The following is a 22,219-nucleotide window of genomic DNA, read 5'->3' as shown; positions in this document are numbered from 1 at the left end:
ACTGTAGCTCACAGTGGTTCAATTAAAAAAAAAATAGACATACCACATTGTCTGCACTCAAGGACCAGAGCCAGAAGCCTGGGAAGCCTCAGAGTTATTTGTTCATCAGAAAAGCCTGATTTTAAAATCTGCTGCTTCGGGCTGGGGGGAGCTAGGTTGGAGGGACCGTGTGCTAGAGCCCGGGTTGACCCCTGGCACTGCCTGGTCCCCTGGGCACGCAGCCAGGACTGGTTCCCGGGCACGGCCAGGTGTGTCCCCCAAACTAAAGCCCCGGGGTTCTTTGAGTGTGGGGGACACTGTGGGCCCCAGGTGCTCTTGGTGGGGAGAGGTGGTGGGTTACCCCACAGAGCCTGGCCCCTGCCCTGATTGCCAGCAGGTCTTCCAAGCGAGGGTGGCAGAGGGCAGCCGGCTCCCTGCACTGGAACCCAGGCTTTGAGGTCAGTCTCAGCCTGTCTTGCCTCTTGCGTATCTCAGAAAGCGCAGCCGTGGGGCCTGTCCTGTCTCCACGCTAAGTCCCTGCTCTGTGTCCGCCCATTTCTCTCTCACCCTCAACCAGGACAGGTGCGGCCGGTCCTCGGGGATCTAACTCTGACGTCCCCCCAAGGTCCCTCGGCCAACCCAGGGGTCACCTCCAGTGTTCTTCACTCTGCTCTCCCTCGCTCTCTCCCTTCCCTGTCTTTCTCTCTCTCTCTCCCTCCTTCCCTTCCTTCCTCTCTCCCTGTCTCTCTCTGTCTCTCTCATCTCACAGCTTTTCCTTGTCTTCCATTGCTGTTAACAGTGCTCACACTATAGGTGTGCTGATGCCTGGGCTCAGCAGAGCCCCTTGGAGAGAACCAGGGGAGTCCCAAAACTCTATCCCTCTCCTGTCATGCTAGAATCCTGGCTGTGACACCCAGTGTCTCTGTGTCATACCCAGCCGCCATGTGATCACGCTTTGCTCTGTCTGTCTCTGTCTCTCTGTCTCTTTGTCTCTGTCTCCACCAAATGTGCTGACTGACTTCCTGTCTCAGTTCCAGAAATTCCTCTGGAAAAGGCTCTCAGCAGTGTCCTCCGTTCACTGAGACCAATGTAAGATTTTGAATATGTGAGTCTCTTGGTTACAATACCCACTTCTGTTCCTTTGATTATTCTGGCCTTTCATTTTGGGTATTGTTTCTTTATTTTTATTATTGTTATTTTTTGGTTTCTGGGCCACATCTAGCAGGGCTGAATCCTGGCTCTATACTCAGGGATCACTCAGAAGGCCATCTGGGGTGCCCAGGCTCAAGCCCAGGTCATCTGTGCCAAGCCAAGCACCCTACACCCTAGCTCTTTGAGCCTAGTTGTTGTCCCTTAAATAGTGACTTTATTCTGGATTCTGAGTAGGACATTTTCTTTCATCAGCCACATTTGCCCCAGGCCATCTAAATTATATTCCTGTTTTTTTTTTTTTTACTTTTTGGGGTCACACCTGGCGATGGTCAGTGGCTACTCCTGGGTCTGTACTTAGGAATGACTCCTGGCAGTGCTCGGGGGACCATTTGGGATGCTGGGGATTGAACCCGGATTGGCTACATGCAAGGCAAATGCCCTACCTGCTGTACTATCATTGTGGCCCCTAAATTATATCCTTGGTGACTACTCTTTGTCAAATCTCAAATCTGTTTTTCTGTTCTAGATAACTCTCCTGAACTTTGAGCAGTTTATCTAGCTGTTCCTTTTCTCCTTCTTTCCTTTTTTGGTTGTGGTTTGTCCTTGGCCACACCCAGCTGTGCTCCGGGACCGAGTCTTCCAAGTGCAAGGAGAGTGCCTTAATACCCTGTCCCAGCTTAAGCCCCGGCTGTTCCCTGGCCTGGGAAAGCTGTCTGGGTTGCAGGTTGTGCACTCTTCTGCCTCTTGTCCCTGTCTGCATTTCCTCTGCACCACCATCACCGGGTCGGGGCACTGAGACGGCCACCAGTGAGTCCACGGAGCCCCACTGCCCACTCACAGGCCCAGGGCAGAAGTCCGTGGAGTCCTACCCTGAATCTCTCCTTGAACACCCAAAAGCGTGCTGGCCTTTCCCCACCTCGTTTCTCAAGCTGGGAACGTCAGTCCTTCTCACACCACTCAGGAGAGTTCCTCTCTGCATCCTCTGGTCCGCCCACGTCTCTCTCCTCATAATGCTGTCACCGGGTCCCCGCTCCTGCCTCTGCCATACACTGTGGTCTCTCCCTCTAACTTAGCCTTAGTCCATTCTTAAAGAAAAGCTCCAGGTGCCTCAGAAATCCAGCTTGAGGGCTGGAACCATAGGACAGCAGGGAGGGGATTTCCCTTGCACACAGCTGGCCCTTGTTCCATCCCCGGCATCCCGTACGGTCCCCCAAGCACACAAGGAGTGATTCCTGAGTGCAGAGCCAGCAGTAAGCCCTGAGCACTGCTGCGTGTAGCTCCCCTCTCCCCCCAACAAACAAACAAAAATCCAGATTGAATAACTTCCTGTGGCCTGAAACTTGGCGATGCTCCCCTGGACTCGCAGGAGGCGACGCTCTGTCTCCGCCATGTGCTGTGCTGCTGCTGCCCTCTGCGCTTCTGGGGATGCTCACGCATCTGCGCCAGGCCTTAACTCTGCTCTGGATTGCTTCCGCCCCATGCTGCCTCCTCCCACCTCCCACCCAAGCGCACATTCCTTGCCGAGGCGCACCCACAGATTAGATTGGGCCTTTTCTGCCCCGCTGCTTTCCCTTCACTCCCCACCTGTTTTCCACCCGTCACCGATCTGTTCGGCTAACACTAAGGTCCTGCAATCTGTCTGACCTCACTGGACATGCTGCGCTTTTCCCAGGGAACAGATCAAACCCACCAAGTCTGCCCTCATGGGCTCCTGCTGGCCAGGCAGAGGCTGTAACCCCTAAGGAAACCCAGAGGCCGTGGACAGGACAGAGGATGTTGCTGGGTGCCCTCCAGTATCCGCTTTCAGTAGGTCTGGCAAGGGCCGGCGAGACAGGATAGTGGGAAAAGGTCCTGGCTCTGAGTGTGACTGACAAGGGTCCCATCCCTGCACCCCGCATCGTCCCCTGGGCTCCTCCAGCAGTGATCCCTGAGTTCAGAGCCAGGAGTCAGCCCTGAGCACTGCCAAACAAAAACAACGACCAAGTCAGGACAAGTCTGCCATAGAGGAAGGGGGAGGGGTGAGGCGGGGGAGATAGATGATAGATAGATAGATCTATCGGTGATAGATCATTGTGTGACTAAAACTCCAACAGGAAAGGTTTGTAATTGTATCTCACAGTAGCACTGTAGCACTGTCCTCCTGTTGTTCATCGATTTGCTTGAGCAGGCACCAGTAACGTCTCACAACAAATTGTGAGACTTGTTGTTAACTGTTTCTGGCATATCGAATACATCACGGGTAGCTTGCCAGGCTTTGCCGTGCGGGCAAGATACTCTTAGTAGCTTGCTGGGCTCTTCGAGAGGGACGGAGGAATCGAATCCGGGTCGACCGCATGCAAGGCAAACGTCCTACCCGCTGTGCTATCGCTCCAGCCCATCTCACGGTAATTGAAAATAAATAAATAAATAAATAAAAAACCATAATAAAATAAAATCAACATTCTGAACAGCAGCAACAAAAAAGAAATCTGGGACAAAACCTAACCCAAAGGAACGAGCGCCCCTTCTGCATCACCCTCGGTGGAATCCACTGTTTGGGAGGACGAGAGAGGGGCCAGGGAGAAGCCTCAGGGGATTGGAACCCCAGCACCATGTGACCTCGCCCCCACGCGCTTCTGGCTGTGCCCCCCCCAAACAGACCCAGAGTCAATGAGAGAGAGCTGAGGACAGGGATGTGCGTTTCAGTGGGACCCGCTGCAGGCACCCTGGAGAGAGAGCGCAAGCAAGCAGTGCTGGGCCTGTGCTTCAATGCCCACCGTAGCCCTGATCCCGAGTAGGGCCGGTCACAAGGCAGAGACCCTGAGGGCTTTGCTGGGGTCCCTGTGCCAGCGGCATCCTGCATGGGTGCCGCATGAGGGAACTCTGGGCACCTGGTCTCATCCGGCTCAGAGCGGAGACAGAATTCCAGCTGCCCTACTGCAGGAATGTGGTCCCAAGGACTCTGAACCCAAATTCGTCCAGGCTGTTCTGTTCTCCAGAGGGTTTCTGTAGTAAGAAGGCAGGTTTCTAAGGATCATACGCATTTTCCAAGCCAATGACTTTTGGTTCTTGAAAAGGAAATTGCAGTTTGGCCCAACGTGAGACTCTCACCTCTGCCGGTGGTGGTGGGTGCGGTTCTGTTGGGGGGAGGGGGGGCAGTGAGCTGTGGCTCTGAGTTGTCCCCACAGGTCTCCCTGGAGTTCTCAGTGTGGCCCAGCCAGGTGCTCACTCCTGCTCTCCTGCAATTACAAATTTGCCTTTTCAGGGAATCTGTGTTTGCCAATGTTCATCTGAACCCATAGCCCCTGTGAATTGGGAAGACAAGAAGTAGAAAGTAGGAGTTAAATAAAACAATCTTGTATGCTTTAGATGATTTTATTTTATTATTATTCTTTTTTTACTTTATTATTATTATTATTTTTGCTTTAGATGATGTTAAAGATCCTGTCTCACTCACCGTTAGTGTTAGATATTCATGATCTGGGCACTCTAACTCTTTTAACACTTGGTGTCTGAGTTAATTGGTTTACTTGGCCCTTGTAGTTGCTTTTTTTTCTTTAAAGATCTTTAGAAGAGGCCAGAGTGATATGATAGTTGAGCGGGGTAGTGCCCTTGCCTTGCATGCAGCTGACCCGTGTTCGATCCCCAGCACCCAGCAACCCATATGGTCCTCCAAGCACCACCAGGAGTAATTCCTGAGTGCAGAGCCAAAAAAAGAAGAAAAAAAAGCAAAAAAAAAAAGGAATCTTTTTTTTGTTGCCATTGTTTTTTCTTGATAACTTTAATCACTAGATTTTTTTTTTTTTTACTTTAGTACTAATTCTGTTTCAGGTTTGATTTTAATTCTGATAAAAGTTCATACTTACTTTTCTTACAAATTTGAATGAGTGAATTTCTTGTGCTGGGAACTCCACCTTCCTTTAGAACTAACTACACAGTTTGTCACCTTTTGTAGTGTAGATTGGTGACTTAAAAGATTACATTTGAGGGTATCTGTGCAGATAGAGGTTTGCAGATAGTGAAAATTTTTGGAATACTTTGTGGTTTCAGCAACTCATTAGCATTATTTTTGCATTAAAAGAATGTGTGTGCTAATTCAAGATAATTGTTTCTTATTTTAAAACTATAGCCTCTAGAAATTAGCCCGAGGTATTTTTTATTTATTTTTCCTGAGTAAGTGAGATTTATTCAAATCTTTCTTTTTCTGTATATTTTCTCCAAATAAATGGCACCTTCCAGTATTTCTTTGAGTAATAAAATAGTTAAAAGGAAAGAAATTTTCTGGGAGGATCCATATATTGTAATTAATGTGGATACTTAATAGCATTGAATATACACTTCTCTTTACTTACATTTTTTTTAATTTTAATTTTTTTTGCTTTTTGGGTCACACTGGCTATGCACAGGAATTACTACTCCTGGCTCTGCACTCAGGAATCACTCCTGGCGGTGCTCACCGGGGGACCACATGGGATGCTGGGAATTGAACCCGGGTTGGCTGCATGCAAGGCAAACGCCCTACCCACTGTGCTATCTCTCCAGCCCCTACATTTTTGTTTTAAAGGAATGTGTGTGGGGGAATAAAGAACCTTTTTTTTTTTTTTAATTTTTTAAAAATTTTATTTTCATAAAGTTGTTCACAATAATTGATTACATTCAATATTTCAACACCATTCCACCACCATTACACCTTTCCACCACTATTATTTCTAATTAGCCAGTTTTTTTTTCCTTTTTGGGTCACACCCAGCAATACTCAGGGGTTACTCCTGGCTCTGCACTCAGGAATTACTCCTGGTGGTGTTCAGGGGACCATGTGGGATTGCTGGGAATCGAACCCGGGTCGGCCCAGCCCTACCAGTGGTATTTTTTAAGACTAAATTTTTTTCCCTCCTCGCCTGGCTGTCCTCACCGGGGACCCCTGGAGGAGGGTGGGTTGAGTTTCCCTCCCCACCCTGAGCAGAGCCTCAGCAGCTGAAGACCTCCGGTTCAGTTCCAACCACAACCATGCTTAAGACCACTCTCCACACGTTTGGACGAGCCTCACACATGAAGGAGCTGGCAGAGGAACCCAGGTGTGTGGGATCCGGGGCTTAGATCTCCAAGCCTGCTCGGATCGGGACTGGGCCTCGTCCACCCAGATCCCCCATCTTCCAGTATGTAGGCATTACACTCTGCAACTGCCCACGCCCGTATAATCCCATCAACGGCCAAGATCCAGTGATTATAAAACCCAGCTCCGCACAACTGCGCGGCATCTTATTATCTAGTTCTTACTTTGGAGAACCTGGCAGGCTACCAAAAGTGTCCTGCCCGCACAGCAGAGTCTGGAAAACTCCCCATGGCGTATTCAATATGCCAAAAACTAGTAACAATGATGGGTCTCATTCTCCTGACCCTGAAAGAGCCTCGAATGTGGCACTTTCTAAAATCTCAGGACTAGGACGAAGGAGACATTGCTGGTGCCTGCTCAAGGAAATCGAACAACAGGATGACAGTGATACAGTGATTTTTTTTTCCCCCTTGAACTTACACCTATACTAAGCTGGGAGTTTTCCTTCCCTTTTCCTACTTTGTATTTTAAAAATCCAAAACAGGGCCGGAGCCATAGCACAGTGGGTAGGGCGTTTGCCTTGCACGCAGCCTACCTGGGTTCGATTCCTGGCATCCCATATGGTCCCCCAAGGACTGTCAGGAGTAATTCCTGAGTGCAGAGCCAGGAATAACCCCTGAGCATCACTGGGTGTGACCCAAAAAGGAGATAAATAAAAATAAAAAACAAAACTCTTTTTTTTCCCTGACAACTTCCTGTACCACTTTCCTTCCTCCTAACTACTTTTCACCTCCACCTTGAGGTCATTTCAGTGACAGCTTCTCAAAACGCTTTTGTACCTTTTCGGTTTGAGTATTTGAAATGAAATACGAAGGTGATATGGTGCTATTTCACCACACGCTTTCATTTTATTTGATTTAAACAAATTTTTGTTTTGATTTTGGTGCCCAGGGACCTCGGCCTTGCTGGGTTCCTGGTGTGGCTCGTGGCAGTGCCAGGATGAAATCCAAGTCTGCCTGAAAACCATCGCCCCAGCCCCGCTGCCATTTTATTTATTTATTTTTTTGCTTTTTGGGTCACACCTGGCGATGCACAGGGGTTACTCCTGTCTCATACTACTCAGGAATTACTCCTGGCGGTGCTCGGGGGACATATGAGATGCTGGGAATCGAACCTGGGTCAGCCGTGTGCAAGGCAAACGCCCTACCCACTGTGCTATCGCTCCAGCCCCCCCCCCCCCCCCCCCCCCCCGCTGCTATTTTATTCATCGAATTTAAGTGGTTGTCTTTTATCTGCTTCCCTTCATCTTTGTCCTGGTGTTCCAGGTGGGCAGGGCCTCGTCTTATGGGTGTGGCTCCCCTGTCCTGGGCACACAGCTGGCTGTGGTGCCGCCCAGTGCTCACCCTCTTGTTGTGCTGAGTGAGTTGGCCCAGAAGCTGACTGATCACTGAGCTCTGGGCTGTGGAGAATTGTACGAAAGATTTGCAGACGAAACTTAGATGCTTGGGGGCCAGAGCGGTAGGACAGTGGGGAGGGTGTTGTTTGCCTTGCATGCAGCTGACCCGGGATCCATCCCAGCATCCCAGAGCGCAGAGCCAGGAACAACCTTGAGCATTGCCAGGTGTGGCACCCAAACAAAACAAACAACCCCTCACCCCCAATACTCCGTTGTTTAAGCAGTTAGAGTTTATTGTACAGTGGCTCCAAAACACAGTAAACAACCCCTCACCCCCCAATACTCAGATGATTAATAGTTAAGAGTTTCTTGTACAGTGCAAGCAGATGGGGAGATGGGGCTGGTTCTGACCCCAGTGTCCAGTCCTGTCCTTCCCCTGTGTACGACATCATTCCTCCTATCCATGCCCCGTCCAGCTCGTGCTGTCCTTGCTCTGTCCACTCCCAGCTGCTCACTCCAAGGCACTGTGGTGAGGTCATGTTACTACTCTCTGTCCCCGTGCAGTGACTGGGCCCGTGTTACTACTCTCTGTCCTGTGCGGTGACTGGGCCCATCCCTACACCTGCCCTGGCCAGTGTACATCTTCCTGATCTGGAATCTGCAGCTGGGGCCCTGTCCCCTGTGTTTCTTGCTGGGGCTGCTGCCCTGTCCCCTGTCCCGTGGCTTCCTTAGGCTCTGGCCTGACCACACAGCCGTGAGGGAGGTCCCTGCTGTCCTGTCATGGGTTCAGCCCTTGGCACTGCTCGCTGAGCTCTCCCACCCTCACTGTTGTGGCTGTATCCCTCGTTGGTGGGGGGGATCTGAAATGACCCTTTCAAGTGACCAGTTCCCCTGGTGCCCCCCACTCCCCACTTGGCATTTGCAGTGGCATGGCTTACTGTCACACATGTGTGCTCCCTTGCCACAGAGTTCCCGGGTCACAGGGGGTGGGGCCATCTGGACTGGGCATGGCAGGGGGTGTTGGCAGGGTTTGAGCTCATGACCCTGGCGCTCTGAGCTCCTGGGCAGGAACCGTGGTCAGCACTTGGAGGTCTCTGGGACTGATTCCCTTAGTTCTCATTCTTCTGTTTACGGACCCCAGTCAGCAGTGCCCCGGGCTGCCTCCTGGCCCTGCACCCCAGGGCCGCTCCTGGCAGGCCCCTAGCAGGTTGACATCCCAAGGTCTGTGAACAGAGATGGCTCCACAATTGCCCGGTGCCCCCGCTCCTGGCTGCAGTAGTCCCGGGCAGAGGAAAGAGGGCCTGGCTGGGAGCAAGCCCAGCCTGGTTTCTGTCTCCCCCTCTGGGGTCTCTGTGTGTCTCTGTGTGTGTGTGTGGGGGGGCAGGGCAGAGGACCCTAGGGCTCCCCTCATGCCAGCCCAGCTGAGCCCCAGTGCCGGTGGGGTTGCTTTTGCCGGAAGCCTCTTTACCCCCCGCGACTGGCCGTCTTTTCCTTGTCCACTCAAGGCCTTAGTGTTTCTTCCACCTTGGTCTTCCAGGGAAGTCGGCTGCCACGTGCCCAGTTCCCCAGACTTAGAGCTGCTCTTGGCTTTTGATCTCTCCGGAAGTAGCTTTCGGAGCTTGATAATGGATGTGCTTGATGGTTTGGCATTGGAGCTGATTATTCGAGGAGCTCTCTGCTGTCCAGTGCTTTACAGGCCCGCGTGGAAATATTTTGGAGTGAACGAAGGAGAAGTGAGCATGTCATGTTTCAGGCAGTTAGACACGACGTGGAAGTTCCCTCTAACAGAGTTTGCTTTTTACCGAAGGAAGACTTGAGCTTACTGACCACTCAGAGGGCAAGCTAGTTTTGTGGCGGTGTACAGAGGTACTGGACAAGGGGCCGCTAAAGAGTGTTTGGGAAGCCTCCCTGGGTGGAAGTACTTACCTCTCTAGCACACACCCGTCGGCAACGTGAGACCAGAGAAACCCAGGACAAAAAAAAAATAATAATAATTTCTTGGAGTTCTCTTTCCACATTCAGCCTGTTCCTTCTTCCCAGGCAGTGAGTGGACCTCATAGGCAGAATTTTATTTTCTCTCACAGTCTCTCTGGCAAATGTATTACTCCCCGTTTGAATGAAGAGACGCGCGTTGGGTTTCCTCTCCCGCGGCCCAGACCCACCCTGCCCCGGCTGTGGAGGCCTTAATGGTCCCGGGCGTTTGGCAGGTTTAACACTTCCTGAGGGAGGTGATTAAGGGGAAGTATTCTCCCATAACTGTCACTGGCTCACAAAGGCCCTTCCAGCTCAGTGAGGAAACCACTCACCTTCTGAAATGGCCCTTTCCATGGATTTTAATCCTTCGAAACTCAATTTTGGAGATGTAGGGTCAATGAAAATAGCAAGATATGATAAAGTAGTCACCGTTCTTTTTCTTCAACCCCCCACCCCCCCCCACCCCCGCCCGGGGTTGGGGGGAGGGAGGCTAGAGGGTATAGATTTATCTCTGACTTGAAAAACAATTGTTATTTGGAAAATCTCATTAGCAGATGTGACTGCTTGGAGTTAAAAAAAAAGACTTAAAACTGATGTCGCTCTCAGGCCTGCTTTGAACTTAACAAGCGCCTATTTGTGGAGCAGACTGGCTAATGAAAGGAAATTAAATTTTTCTGACAACTTCCCCTGCCAAGCTCCTTATTCAGGGGATGTTATTAGGAACTGAAGACTTTTAAGGAAGATTTTTTTTTATTAGACATAAATGAACCAGTTACAAACATCCCCAGCTCCCTTACCTACCCCACCACTTTTTTTTCTCTTTTTTTGGAAGGGGAAGATTTGAGCATGGTTACTCTATGTTTTTAAAGTATGTGCTTAAAACGTTGAACATTTTACATTAATATTCTAAACTTATTTTCTAAAGGTTCAGTCATTCTTGTGAGCTAGCTGTTTCAAAATATTATTGTTGTTCCTTGTAATGGTTTTCATTTGTCACTGGATCATAAAAATTAAATTCAGAAAGAGGCTTTGGATTTAACACCTTTTTAGCTTTTTTCTTTATTGTTATGTGGGGGAAATGTTCGGTGAGAGCTAATGATCAATTAAAGGGTTTTAATCCAAGGGAGATTTTTGTCCTTTCTGATTCTTCAAAGTACCAATGGCATTTGTTGGTGTTTAGCAGTAATGAACCTTTGCAATTCAAAAACTCTTTGGAAAAGCGTTTTCATCCTTGTCGTGTTGGAAGTGCTTCTCCCAGCCCCCACTAGTTGCTTCGTTGAATTTAGGTAGCAAATGTAGCTGGAAAAAAATGAAATCGGTACCCAGAAAAAAGGATGGGGAGAAAGGGGGACAGGAACAGCGCTGGACTTTAAGAAGAGAAATTTGGCTGGGGGAGGGGTGGTGGGACGGCCGCGGGCAATTCCTTCAAGGTACTGGAAATTTACTTTTAAGAAAATTTCCAAGAGCCTATTGTGCTCCCGACCCAGACAATAGCGAACCCGCTCCCTCTGCCGACGGGATCCTGGAAAACAGGCGCCCAAGCGCTGCAGAGAGCAACCAGCCGGCTGTGGGCAAGCTTTAATGGCCCGGTTTATGATTCGGTACTGATTGTAAACATCCAAATTCTGCCATTAAATCTCAGCCACTGCACCCGATCATTTGGCAGTTCTGGTCATGCTTCCTGTCAAGCTCATTCCAGACTGCTTTGAGCTTCTTAATATAATAATGATGAGGTAGAATTTACATTCCACTTATGGTATTAATTTTACATTTCTCAGAATGAAAAGAGTTAGAAGGTTGTAAAATTGAGCATTAACTGAATCAGAGGAGACAGTAGTGCAATATATGACCGCCCTGAAGACATTGTGCGCTGGCCGATGGGATTAATGTTGGGTCTCATTTCCTGCTTTTACAGGATGCAGATGAAGCTGTCAGAATCGCAAGGGAAATTGGTAAGTTCTTAAATTAACTTGGGTTGAGTTTCTGTCTTGCTGCAGATATGGCTTCGTAAAGGTGTAACAGGGAATTCTCACAGAACAAAGACTCGTTTAATCATTTCGGAGGACTTGTTGCTTCTGAAGAATTCATCAGTTAAATATTCTACTAAAGTGAACTTTAAAGAGTAATTGGAATGTCATAACTTATTTTTTTAACAAGACGAAATAACTTCCTAAGTTATTTCAACATATAGAAAGACATCTTGCCAATTTTTTTTGGAGATTGGAGACCATGTAAATTATATGTTGCCATTGAATGCAGCTTATTAAAATTAAGGGCATTGATTCAGTTGGGATGCTGTATTTGATGAGATTCTTTTCAGGTGTTGTTTTATTTTTGGCCATACCCGGCGGTGCTCAGGGCTTACTCCTGGTTCTGTGTCAGGGATCATTCCTAGTGGAGCTCAGGGGACCATATAGGGTGTCAGGAATGGAATCCAGGTTGGTCACGTTCAAGGCAAGTACTTGCCTACCTGGCCGTAGTGTTGCGCCTGTGCCAGTTTGTTTTTTGGGCCACACCTGGCATACACTCTTCCCTCTACTCTCTCGGGCCCTCGCCTCTTTTCAGTTTTGACACTTATCTGTGATGTTAAATTTCACCTGATCTTGTTGGAAGGAAAGAGTCGTCGGATAATGAGAGCTGCATGTTCCACACTGGGGCAGAGAGGGTAACGGGAAGGACATCTGCAAGACTCCTGGGTCTGATTGTTTGAGTAGAACCCCAGGGGCCCTACCTCCAGACTCTTTCTTTCTGAAACACATTCCTTCTGCTCATGACAACTTTTGTTTGGATTTTCAGTGTCTGTTACTGAGAAAAGGCACGAAGGCATACTGTTTTCTGTGGGTTAGCAATGCTATTTTATGGCCATACTGTACTACTGTAAAATTCAGATTTTTTGCATACAGTGGACAAAATGGTCCACCTCAGAAGAATTGGCCTTTGTAGCATGGCATTTCCTGTCTTCTTTGAGCAATTCTAGTTGAGCCACCAGGCCAGGTTTCCCGGCAGCCTCCTGGACATTCCGTTAGTTCTGATTTCACAGTCAGATCGAATGTTTAGAGTTCAGTGCATTTAGAGCATTTGATTTGGCATTTGGTTTGAGTTTGCAGAGCTCTGTCCTACAGAGAAACTTACTAACATGACCATGGCCAAAAATGGTTGCAGTAGGGACTGTTTCTCTTGTGAGTAGCTTTTTCTCTTGTGATAGACAAAGTTCTGACCTGTTGCTCGTTGTCTCCAGTTGGGTCTGGCTGAATGATGTGTGTTTGACTCCCTGGGAAGTGCTTTCGCTATTTGGCAAAACTTTTTCTCTTACTGGTAATAATGGGTTTGGGTTTAAGCAGGCTATTTCCTTGGGGAAATAGTTCTCTGGCTGCACGCAGCTCTTCCTCTGGCAGGATTGGCTTTGCACACATCAGCCCCCTCTCCCCCAGCCTTTTTTTTAAAAATGTAGGAGTACTGTTATTTATTCAGCTGATTGATTTGGGTATGAACTCCACATTACTTTTTTTTTTAATTTTTAAATCGTATATTCATGAGATAGACCATTACAAAGCTGTTCATAATTGGGTCTCAGTCATACAATGATCCGGCACCCATCCCTCACCAGTGCACATCTTCCATCACCAATGTCCTCGGTTTCCTCATCACCATCATTCCCCAGTCCCCTACTCCTTACCCTCAGCCTCCCTCTATGGGAGGCACTTTCCTTCTTGCCCTCTCTCTCCTTTTCCTTTCATGCGTTCTGGTTTGCTGCAGTACAGGTGCTAAGAGGTCATGGACTCATCAGCCCTTTGAAAAGGCATCGCGCTATGTCCTGGGAAGACCTGGTGGACGGCTTAATAAGCAGGGCTGCACGGTACTGATTTGTGGTCTCGTCCTTTGAGAAAGTGGAGAGTGTCTCTCTGTGGCATGGCACCGCTGGTGTTCCTCGTGTCTTCAGAGGTGTGTAACAGACCTACTGGCTTTGGAGATTTCTCTCCCAAATCATCTCAGTGTATTCAGATGTGTACTCTTTAAACTAAGAAGTCGTTTCTCTAGTTCTAGGTTAGGTGGTATCATCTGCTACGTAGTAGGTAGGATATACGCTGGTGCTAAGATGATAATAGTATGTCCACAAAAAGGCGCAGTATTGGGAGGCATTTAGAGACGGGAAGAAGAGCAGTTGACCTGTAATATTCTCTTCACATGAAGAGCAAGCCCCGCTGTCTGCTGGTTCTCAGGCCTGTCATGGTTTTTCTGTCTTTGGCATGACCAGTTAATCATGGGTCGGTGGGGAGGCAGGGAGAAGAACACTTGGGGGCACTCACCTGTTTTCAGAATTCTGAATTCTGTCTCTGAGTCTGACTTTTCTAATGGGGCACAAGTTTTACAACTCCTTCCTCTCTCCTGTTCTTATTCTTTTCCAAATCACAACCCCCCCTCCCCCATTTGTGAAATAAGTGATCCAAACATGGCTATTAAGTATGAGAGCACTAGTGTTTTGCTGATAATAAAAGAAAAGAGAAGCCATAAAATTGGGGGTGAAATAAAACATAATAAAGACCAGGGGTCATCAGCTTTAGAAAGGCCTTGGGAATTTCCCCGAATCACCCAAGAAACCCAGAAAGCCTGGTCTCTCACAGCTGCTGGCTCCTGAAAGAAATAAAGTGGCACATTATTCAAGGCACTTGTTTTGCTGTTTTGTTCGATGAGACTAGAGTTTTGCTCCCTACTACTTTAATTGAGGTATATCATCACATTAAAAAAAAAAAACTGGTAGGATTTCCTAGGGTCTTGTGTGTTTCTGGGCAGTGCTTCTCGCTTCTCGTTCTGAAGCCCAGAATTGTCCTGGAGCTCTTTGCCTCTGCATTTGTGAGGTCCTGCAGGTGTCTTACCTCTCACCGATTTCTCTGACTTGGCGGTTACTTGCTGGGAAGGAATCATCACCTTTTATGTGGGTCCTCCTCTCCGGCCTTTCTCTTCTCTTCTGAAAACAGGAACCTCTCTGCCCAAGGAGCATTGATGGGCCAGGTCCCTTTTACATAACAGTAACCCTTGTTTACCCGGAGCTTTCCCCCACCTCTGCCCCAGCCCCCCAGCCCAAGCTGGCCCTTTGTGAATGTCATTTCTGATGCTAATTCTTGGGTTAATTATTTCTATTTACACTTAAGACACTAAGGGTTAAGAATGGTCAGCCATTCTTCACAGAATAGCCAGTGCTGCAGAGTGCTGGATGGACCTGCTAAAATTTAGATTTCTTTAGCCCCAAAGGCCTTGGGTGTTCCTGTAAACTTGGGCTAAATGATTGAGGTGAGAGTTGAGAGCCACCAAGATCTGAGTGACCACTCCTAGGGCAAGACAGTGAGTGAAGTCCTGAGATGCCCAGGACCTTGCCCAGGGACCTGGGAGAGGCGGTGAAGACTCTGCATATCACCTGGACGTGCTTGGGTCTTGGTTTTTCTTGTCTTCTCTGCCCTCTTGGTCTTTCCCTTTGGACCGCTCTAAGTGTGGCGAGTCAGGGCTATAGGTGCCCACTTTCTCTTTAAACCAGGGCACTCAGACCTCTAGAGGAGTCAGTGGGTTTTGATTTCCATCGAAATTTGATCTTCTGAATTAGCTTTTCAGACAGTTCAGCCAAAATCAGTTTTCTAAAACGCTGAGGACATAGTAAACTCCCCCAAATGACGTCCAGATGACTAAGGTTCGCTTCCTGTCTTGTGCATCGTTGCATTTCACGCCCCATTTTTAAGTGAAATATTTTTGACCACAGTAGGGGTGGCACCAGGCCCGTGCCTGCATTTCCCAGAGCTTCAGCGCTGAGTGATGGTGGCCGCTGTCTCCCTCCCCCTGCCATCCCATTGTCAGGCATCAATGGAAGCTGTCAGCTCCCCATGCCCGATATCTGCCCGTTCTCTGCTCCCTCTCTCCAAGGCCAGCACTCTCCTCCACTCTACCATTGTCCTCCAGGGCTGGGGCCATTGTTTCTCTCCTGCTTGAACACTTCAAAGCCATTCTTCACATAGCAGCCAGCATGCTGGTTTAAAATCTAAATAAGGACACACCCCATCGCGCCCCACCCAGAGCTGCTTGCCTTTTCCTTTGCACTGTGATAAAATTCCATCCACAGACCCCTACCTCATCTGGCACCTGCCTTCCTCCTCATCTCGCTCTGTTCCACCATTGCCCTTGCTTATAAGACCAATTTTCTTGCTTCCCCAAACACTGAAACACACGGAACGTCAGGGCCTGGAATAGGTATCTGCGGGAAGGGAGTCAGGGAGCGGGGCTTGTTTGATGTCCATGGCGCCTTGTAACCTCTTCTGTCTTAGACTGCCAGAGAAGGAAGAGGCTCTCACAGATTTGGTCTGTTTTTAATTGAACTTTCAACCCCTGCAGAGTTTAGGGACTTGCTTTCAGGTCGGACCTGGAGGTACTCAGTGGCTCCTTTTGGCTCCCTTCAGTGCTCGGGGGACCACATGATGGGGGGCATTGTGGGGTCGAGCTCCCCCCATGAAGTATGTGCTCTGCCCTTTGACCTGTCTCCTAGCCCAGCACTCACTGCTTTGGGGGATATTTCCCCCTCCCCCCTGTTTGTTAACTTGTTTTCAAAATGTTTTTTGCTTGCACAGTCTTTTGGGAAGAATTTTACTGTGTGTAAACTTAGCTAACCTATCACTTACTCTTACTTTGGAGTACATTTCAAAGTATACTGTAGGTATCAGTACTTACCTCACTAAATGCTTCACTAGGGGCCTGAGAGATGGTGCAGAGGGTAGGGCACTTGCCTTGTACTCTGCCAACCCCAGCCTTCAAGGGCGCGGGAATCGCAGATGCCTGTTGGAGAGTCTCTGTCACACTCCTGGCCGGACCCTGCCCTGTGTGCCTGATGCCCTGTGCAGGCTCACTGTGTGTCCTGCACCTGTGTGCCCACCGCCCTGTGCCTCGCTGTGTGCCCTACCCCCATGTGTCACATATGGCCCTGGTGTCACATATGGTTCTCTGAGCCTTGCCAAGAGTGATCCTGAGCACAGAGCTGGGAGACCACCTTAGCGTGACCCAGTGTGCCCCCCTCAAAGAAAAAAAAAACCAAAACAAAAATAAAAAAACATTCGATAAAGGTGTTGTTAGACTGCTCCATTTAATATTTGTCCACGATTCTGTCATCTTGAGGGGAACTCTGTATTGTCAGTGAGCAGATGGTCAGTCTCTGTGCTGGTTCTGATAGATCTGTGCCTCTGAGTGACCCTAGATGCCAACCAGGCATTGACTGGCACTCCGGAGAAGTGCCCTCCCAGTCGCCCTTAACCTCCCTGGCGGCATCTGGCTCTAAAGTTTAAGGTTTTTTTCCAACTTGACACTTATGCTTAGGTTTTATAATTACGGTGCTCCTTTGGCTTTGTTTTTCAGTAAGTTGACCGTGGGTCCGTTTCCTGGGTGTTCCCACATGCGCTTTGCTCATCGTGTAGTATATATTTGTCAAGGGATTGTTTGGTTAACGTATCTGAAAGGGAGTGAGTGCACATGTAAGTATATAGATGGATTAACTAATTGCACATTTTAATAGTTTCCTCTCTATTTATAGACCAGGATTTCACAGTGACTAATTTTCCCTCACGAATCTCCACTTTATACTAGAGATGCCTGAGGAAAAGGGGAATTTCCATGTCAGCTCTGATGACGTCTTTGCAAATGGATCGTTTAGAGAAGCAGATCAAGGATATCTGAGTCAGTGCCCTGTGTGCCGTTGCTGAGTGTGCCCACAGCCCTCTGTGTTGGCCTTCAAGGGCGCGGGAATCGCAGATGCCTGTTGGAGAGTCTCTGTCACACTCCTGGCCGGACCCTGCCCTGTGTGCCTGAAGCCCTGTGCAGGCTCACTGTGTGTCCTGCACCTGTGTGCCCACCGCCCTGTGCCTCGCTGTGTGCCCTACCCCCATGTGTTCTCACTGTGTGCTCTGCCCCTCGTGTGCCCTGGCCCTCGTGCGTTCTCGTGTGTGCCCTGCCCCCCCCCACATGACCACGTACTCCCCAGCCCCTTGAGCCATGTCCCTGGTCCTCATGTGACTCTGCTGGACAAGGGCCTGCTGTCCCCCATTCCTGCTTGGGGGCTGTGGTTCGTCCTTCTCTGCCCTGGCTCCGTGGCTTTGCCTGTTTACTTCCCATTTTCCTGATAACCTGCTGTAATTATAGAAAAATGTAACAAAACATTTTTTCCTCCTCAAGTAATGGAATACTTTGTTCATAGTTAAGGTTAAAATTTTTTAACTAGGAGCTGGAGCGATGGGCTGGAGTGATAGCACAGCGGTAGGGCGTTTGCCTTGCATGCAGCCAACATGGCCAACCTGAGTTCGATTCCTCCGCCCGGCAAGCTACTGAGAGTATCTCGCCCACACAGCAGAGCTTGGCAAGCTACCCGTGATATATTCGATATGCCAAACACAGTAACAACAAAGTCTCCAATGGAGACGTTACTGGGCCCGCTCGAGCAAATCGATGAACAACGGGAGGACAGTGATCAGTGATCTGGAGCGATAGCATAGCAGGTAGGGTGTTTGCCTTGCACGCATCTGACCCAGGTTTGATTCCCATCATCTCATATGGTCCCCCGAGTACCACCAGGAGTAATTTCTGAGTGCATGAGCCAGGAGTAACCCCTGTGCATTGCCGGGTGTGACCCAAAAGGAAAAAAATTAAATTCTTGACTAATGGGTCAGAGAGAGAGTATAGCAGGGAGGGCACTTTGCCTTGCATGCGGCTGACCCAGATTCCATCCCTGACATTCCATATGGTCCCTGAGGAATGCCAGGAGTAATTCCTGAGCACAAAGCAAGGAGTAATTCTTGAGCAATGCTGGGGATGAAACCCCGCCCACCCCCAATCTCAGTTTCTTGGCTAAGCTTTGAACTCTCATTTCTTCTACTTCTACTACTCAAATATTTCCACACCTGGTGTCTGGCTCTTTGCTCAGAGATCCGTGTAAGAGGCCCAAAGATCTGTCCCAGAGGGCAGGCACACGCTTTGCTTGTGGGAGCCCCAGGCTTGAGCCCTGGTGCTGGATGGGAGCCCTCCCAGCACTGCTGCGGGGATGTCTGGGACGGCCTAATGTCCAGAGATATAAACGAGATATTGAAGAATCCTTTGGGAAAATATGACATACGTCTTCATCACTAGCTTCCCTCCTTTCGTGTATTTTATAGTTTCGCTTCAGTAAAAATCTAGTTTTCTAGGGGGATTCCTAAGAATTTGGCCTCAGGTGGGCTGGAGAGGTGGCCCACAGGGCTGAGCAGACGCCTGCCTACAGTGATCCTGGCCCAGTCCCCAGGTCTCTGTGGGGTCCCCCGAACAGCACCTGGAGTGGCTGCTGAGTAGTGAACTGGGAGTGACTGTTCCTGACCCCTATCACCTCCTGCTGTGGCCCCCAGAACCCAGCATAAAACGAATAGGAAGTGCCAAGGGGAAAGTCAAGTTGAAGGAAATTTAGTGAAAAGTGTTCTTTGTGAAAACCGTGAAAGGTCTTGCTTTTTGCTACCGAAGTTATCTGGTCCAGAGCCAGAAGGTTCTCAGAGACGACCAGGCATGGCCGGGGCGCTTTCCCTTCTGCCTTACCTTCCAGTGATGATGCCATATTCGCATTTTCTCCTGTGACTCCAGCGAAAGTATTGTGGGCTAGCCAGGCATTTCCTCAGTGTTTTTTGGGGTTAGTGCCTTCTCTTTGCCCCTCCCACTGCTTCTTCCCATTCAGTCATTCATCTCCTTGTTCTTGTTTATTGGCAGGCCTACCTGCACATCTTACTGATTTTTCTGTTCCTCTGTTGCAAAGAACTGAATGTTCTGAGAATGATATGACAACAGGAGCCTTGGTTTTTGTTAGGACCTTAGTCTTGATTTCTTACCTCAGGCCACAGCTGGGAACCTAGTGCTCTTTATTTGTCTGAGAAGGGAGAAGTAGGAAGACACAGTTGGTTTTATCCAAAAGGAATTGTCTTTCTTTGCCAAAATGAATAATGCTATATATTGATTTAATTCACCTGGGTTGTGTCTTTATATCTGTCATATATTGGTTCATTTGTATTTACATGATGGCTAGTCTCAGAAAGGATTTTTCTTTGCAGATAATTCTTATTTCCTGCCAGTGAAGAGTTTTTATTTCTTCTTTCCCAAATTTTTGTTGCTTGTATTTGGGCCACACTGGGTGATGCTCTGGGGTTACTCCTGACTCTACACTCAGGAATTACTCCGGGCAGTGCTTGGGGGACTATGTCGGATGCCGGGCATTGAACCAGGGTTGGCCTCGTGCAAGGCAAGTAAGCTGCCTGCTATACTGTCTGTCCGTTCTCACCTTCCCGGTTTTTAATTTTCTTCTTCCTGGTTTCCCTTCTCCTTGTCTGGTTGCATGGCTTGAACCTGTGCTAGGAGGTGGAGTGGAGCAGTGAGAGTGGCTCCTTTCTTGGTCCTGATCTTGGGGAAGAACAATCAGATTCTCATCATGAAGTGCCAGATTGTGGCTCTTTATTTATCACTTGATCACTTGATCCTTTGACATCCCTTTACTCATCGATTTGCTCGAGCGGGTGCCAGTATCATCTCCATTCGTCTCTGTTGTGTGCTAGTGTAGCCCAGTGGCGTCAGCTCGCTCCAGGAACATGAAGAGCCTCAAACCAATCATTCAGAGTCTTGGCAAAGAAGTCTGACTATCTTGTAGGTGAGCGGCCACGTGATATTTTGACGTTCCGTGGAATCCAGTTGGTAATGGTTCTAGTCCAGCGGTCATCTCAAAATCACATTACTTGTCCAGCCCATCTGATTTTCAACACCTTGGCAAATGAGACAGCATTCCTGATTCTTGATCGTCGACGGAGTGGCACTCCAGATTCTTTCTCTCATTTGAGTGAAGCGTGATACTCCAAGCATAGCTCTTTTGATTCTTCTTTGGGAGACCTGAATAGCGCTCTCATCCTGTTTTTGTGGGGCCCAGGTCTCTGAGGCGTATGTTAATGCAGGAGGAACAGTGGAATCGAAGAGATATACCCGGAGCCAGAGGTTCTTCATCCTCTTAGCTATTTCTTCGACGCTCTTGAAGGCATTCCAAGCCGCTCTCTTCCTCCTGCGCAACTCAGGTGCCAGGTCATTTGTCATGTTGACTTCTCGACTTAGGTATACATAACTGTTGCATTTGGAGATGTTCATTCCGTTTAGTCAGGAATGAGACTTTCTCATAAACACTGTCTTCTTGAGATTCAGCTGTAGTCTGACCTTTTCACACTCATGGTCAAAGTCGGCCAGCATTTGTGCTGCTTGGCTAATGTTTGGTATTATTAGAATGATATCATTAGTGAAGTGGAGGTGGGGTAATTGCCGACTGTCTATCTTCACTCCCATTCCTTCCCATTCCAGTTGTCGTATGATGTTCTCAAGGGTGGCACTGAAGAGTTTCGGTGAAATGGTATCACCCCTTTCTTGACATGGATGATCACTTCCTTGTAGAATGGTGAGGTCCTGGTAGTGAATCCGTAATACAGCTCACGGAGGATCCTGATGTATTAAGTTTGAACACCCTGTTTGGCTAGGGCTTCAGTGACCGTGTCAGTCTTAACAGAATCAAAGGCATCCTTTAAATCAGTGAACGTTGGACAGAGTGGCATTTTGAACTCCTGAGAAACCTCAATGAGCTTGTTTATTGTGTGGATATGGTTGATCATATTGAATCCTTTTCGGAACCCGGCTTGCTTGCATGGTTGTCCTTCATCTAGTGTTCTGCTAATCCTATTCAGGATGACTCAAGTGAACAGCTTGTTGATGACAGACAACAGGCAGATCGGGTGATAGTTGTCAATGTCATGGATGTCTCCCTTCTTGTACAGTAGTACAGTCCTGCTGGTTTTCCACTGGGATGGAACCTTGCATTCAGACAGTTAGCTTGTGAAGAGCTGAGCCAGTGTATTGATGAGAACTGACGGTAGATTCTTCAGGTGTTTGGGTCTGACCTTGTCTGGGCTGGGTGCTTTTCACCTCTTTACCGATGAAGTGTCGGATTTCGGAAGGGAGAACGTTGGGGACGACATATCCATCCTGCAGAATTTGGTATGTGGGCAGGTGGACGTGGCTATTGAAGAGATCCTAGTAGAAGTCATGGATAATCTTCTCCATTGCCCTTCTGGAAGATGTGATAGATCTATCAGGACGTCAGAGGGCAGTCATCTTGGTCTTGTAGTTGGCGAAGGACAGGCGGGTATTGCGAATGCTTTTCCTGGCTTCTGCCACATCTGCCAGCACTACTGCTCTTCTGTCTTTGAGGTCTTCCTTGATTGCTTCTCTGCACTGCTTTGCAAGCCCGGATGTTCACTTGCAACGTTGTCTGAGACTTGCGCCAAGCTACATTGGCAAATGAGCTCAAGAGTTTTCGAAGACAGGCATTTTTTTGTAGCTATCTCTCTCTTGGTGTTCCTTGCACAATCATGGAGGTGCTGAACCAGTTGATCATATTCTTTGTCAATGTTATCAACTACGGCATCTTCCCATGTTGCTGCAACAGTGCCAAAGAGCTCCCAGTTGGTGGTCGTTCTGGGAGTTCTCTTCTTAAACTTTGCAGCCCTTTCTCCCCACTCTGTGAAGTAGAATTTTGCACAAAGGAGACGATGGGACAACATCGTTTGGGACATGTTTGGGACAACAGCGACATGGGTCAGGCAAAACCATCGATTGAATGTGAT

At 48.5% G+C, this 22,219-nt stretch overlaps 1 protein-coding gene across 1 annotated transcript in view; it reads left to right on the top strand.

Moving 5' to 3' along the window:
* The window catches only part of PCCA (propionyl-CoA carboxylase subunit alpha), a 274,548-nt gene that overhangs the window by 74,306 nt on the left and 178,023 nt on the right, over positions 1-22,219 (top strand). Inside the window, exon 8 of the mRNA XM_056109803.1 lies at positions 11,449-11,485. Coding sequence (XP_055965778.1) covers positions 11,449-11,485 — 37 coding nt within the window. The remainder of the gene's footprint in view (positions 1-11,448; positions 11,486-22,219) is intronic.

The sequence above is a fragment of the Sorex fumeus genome, unplaced genomic scaffold (genome assembly GCF_029834395.1).
Source record: "Sorex fumeus unplaced genomic scaffold, SorFum_2.1 ptg000008l, whole genome shotgun sequence".
Classification (NCBI taxonomy): Eukaryota; Metazoa; Chordata; class Mammalia; order Eulipotyphla; family Soricidae; genus Sorex; species Sorex fumeus.
This window is presented reverse-complemented; position numbering and strand designations above follow the sequence as displayed.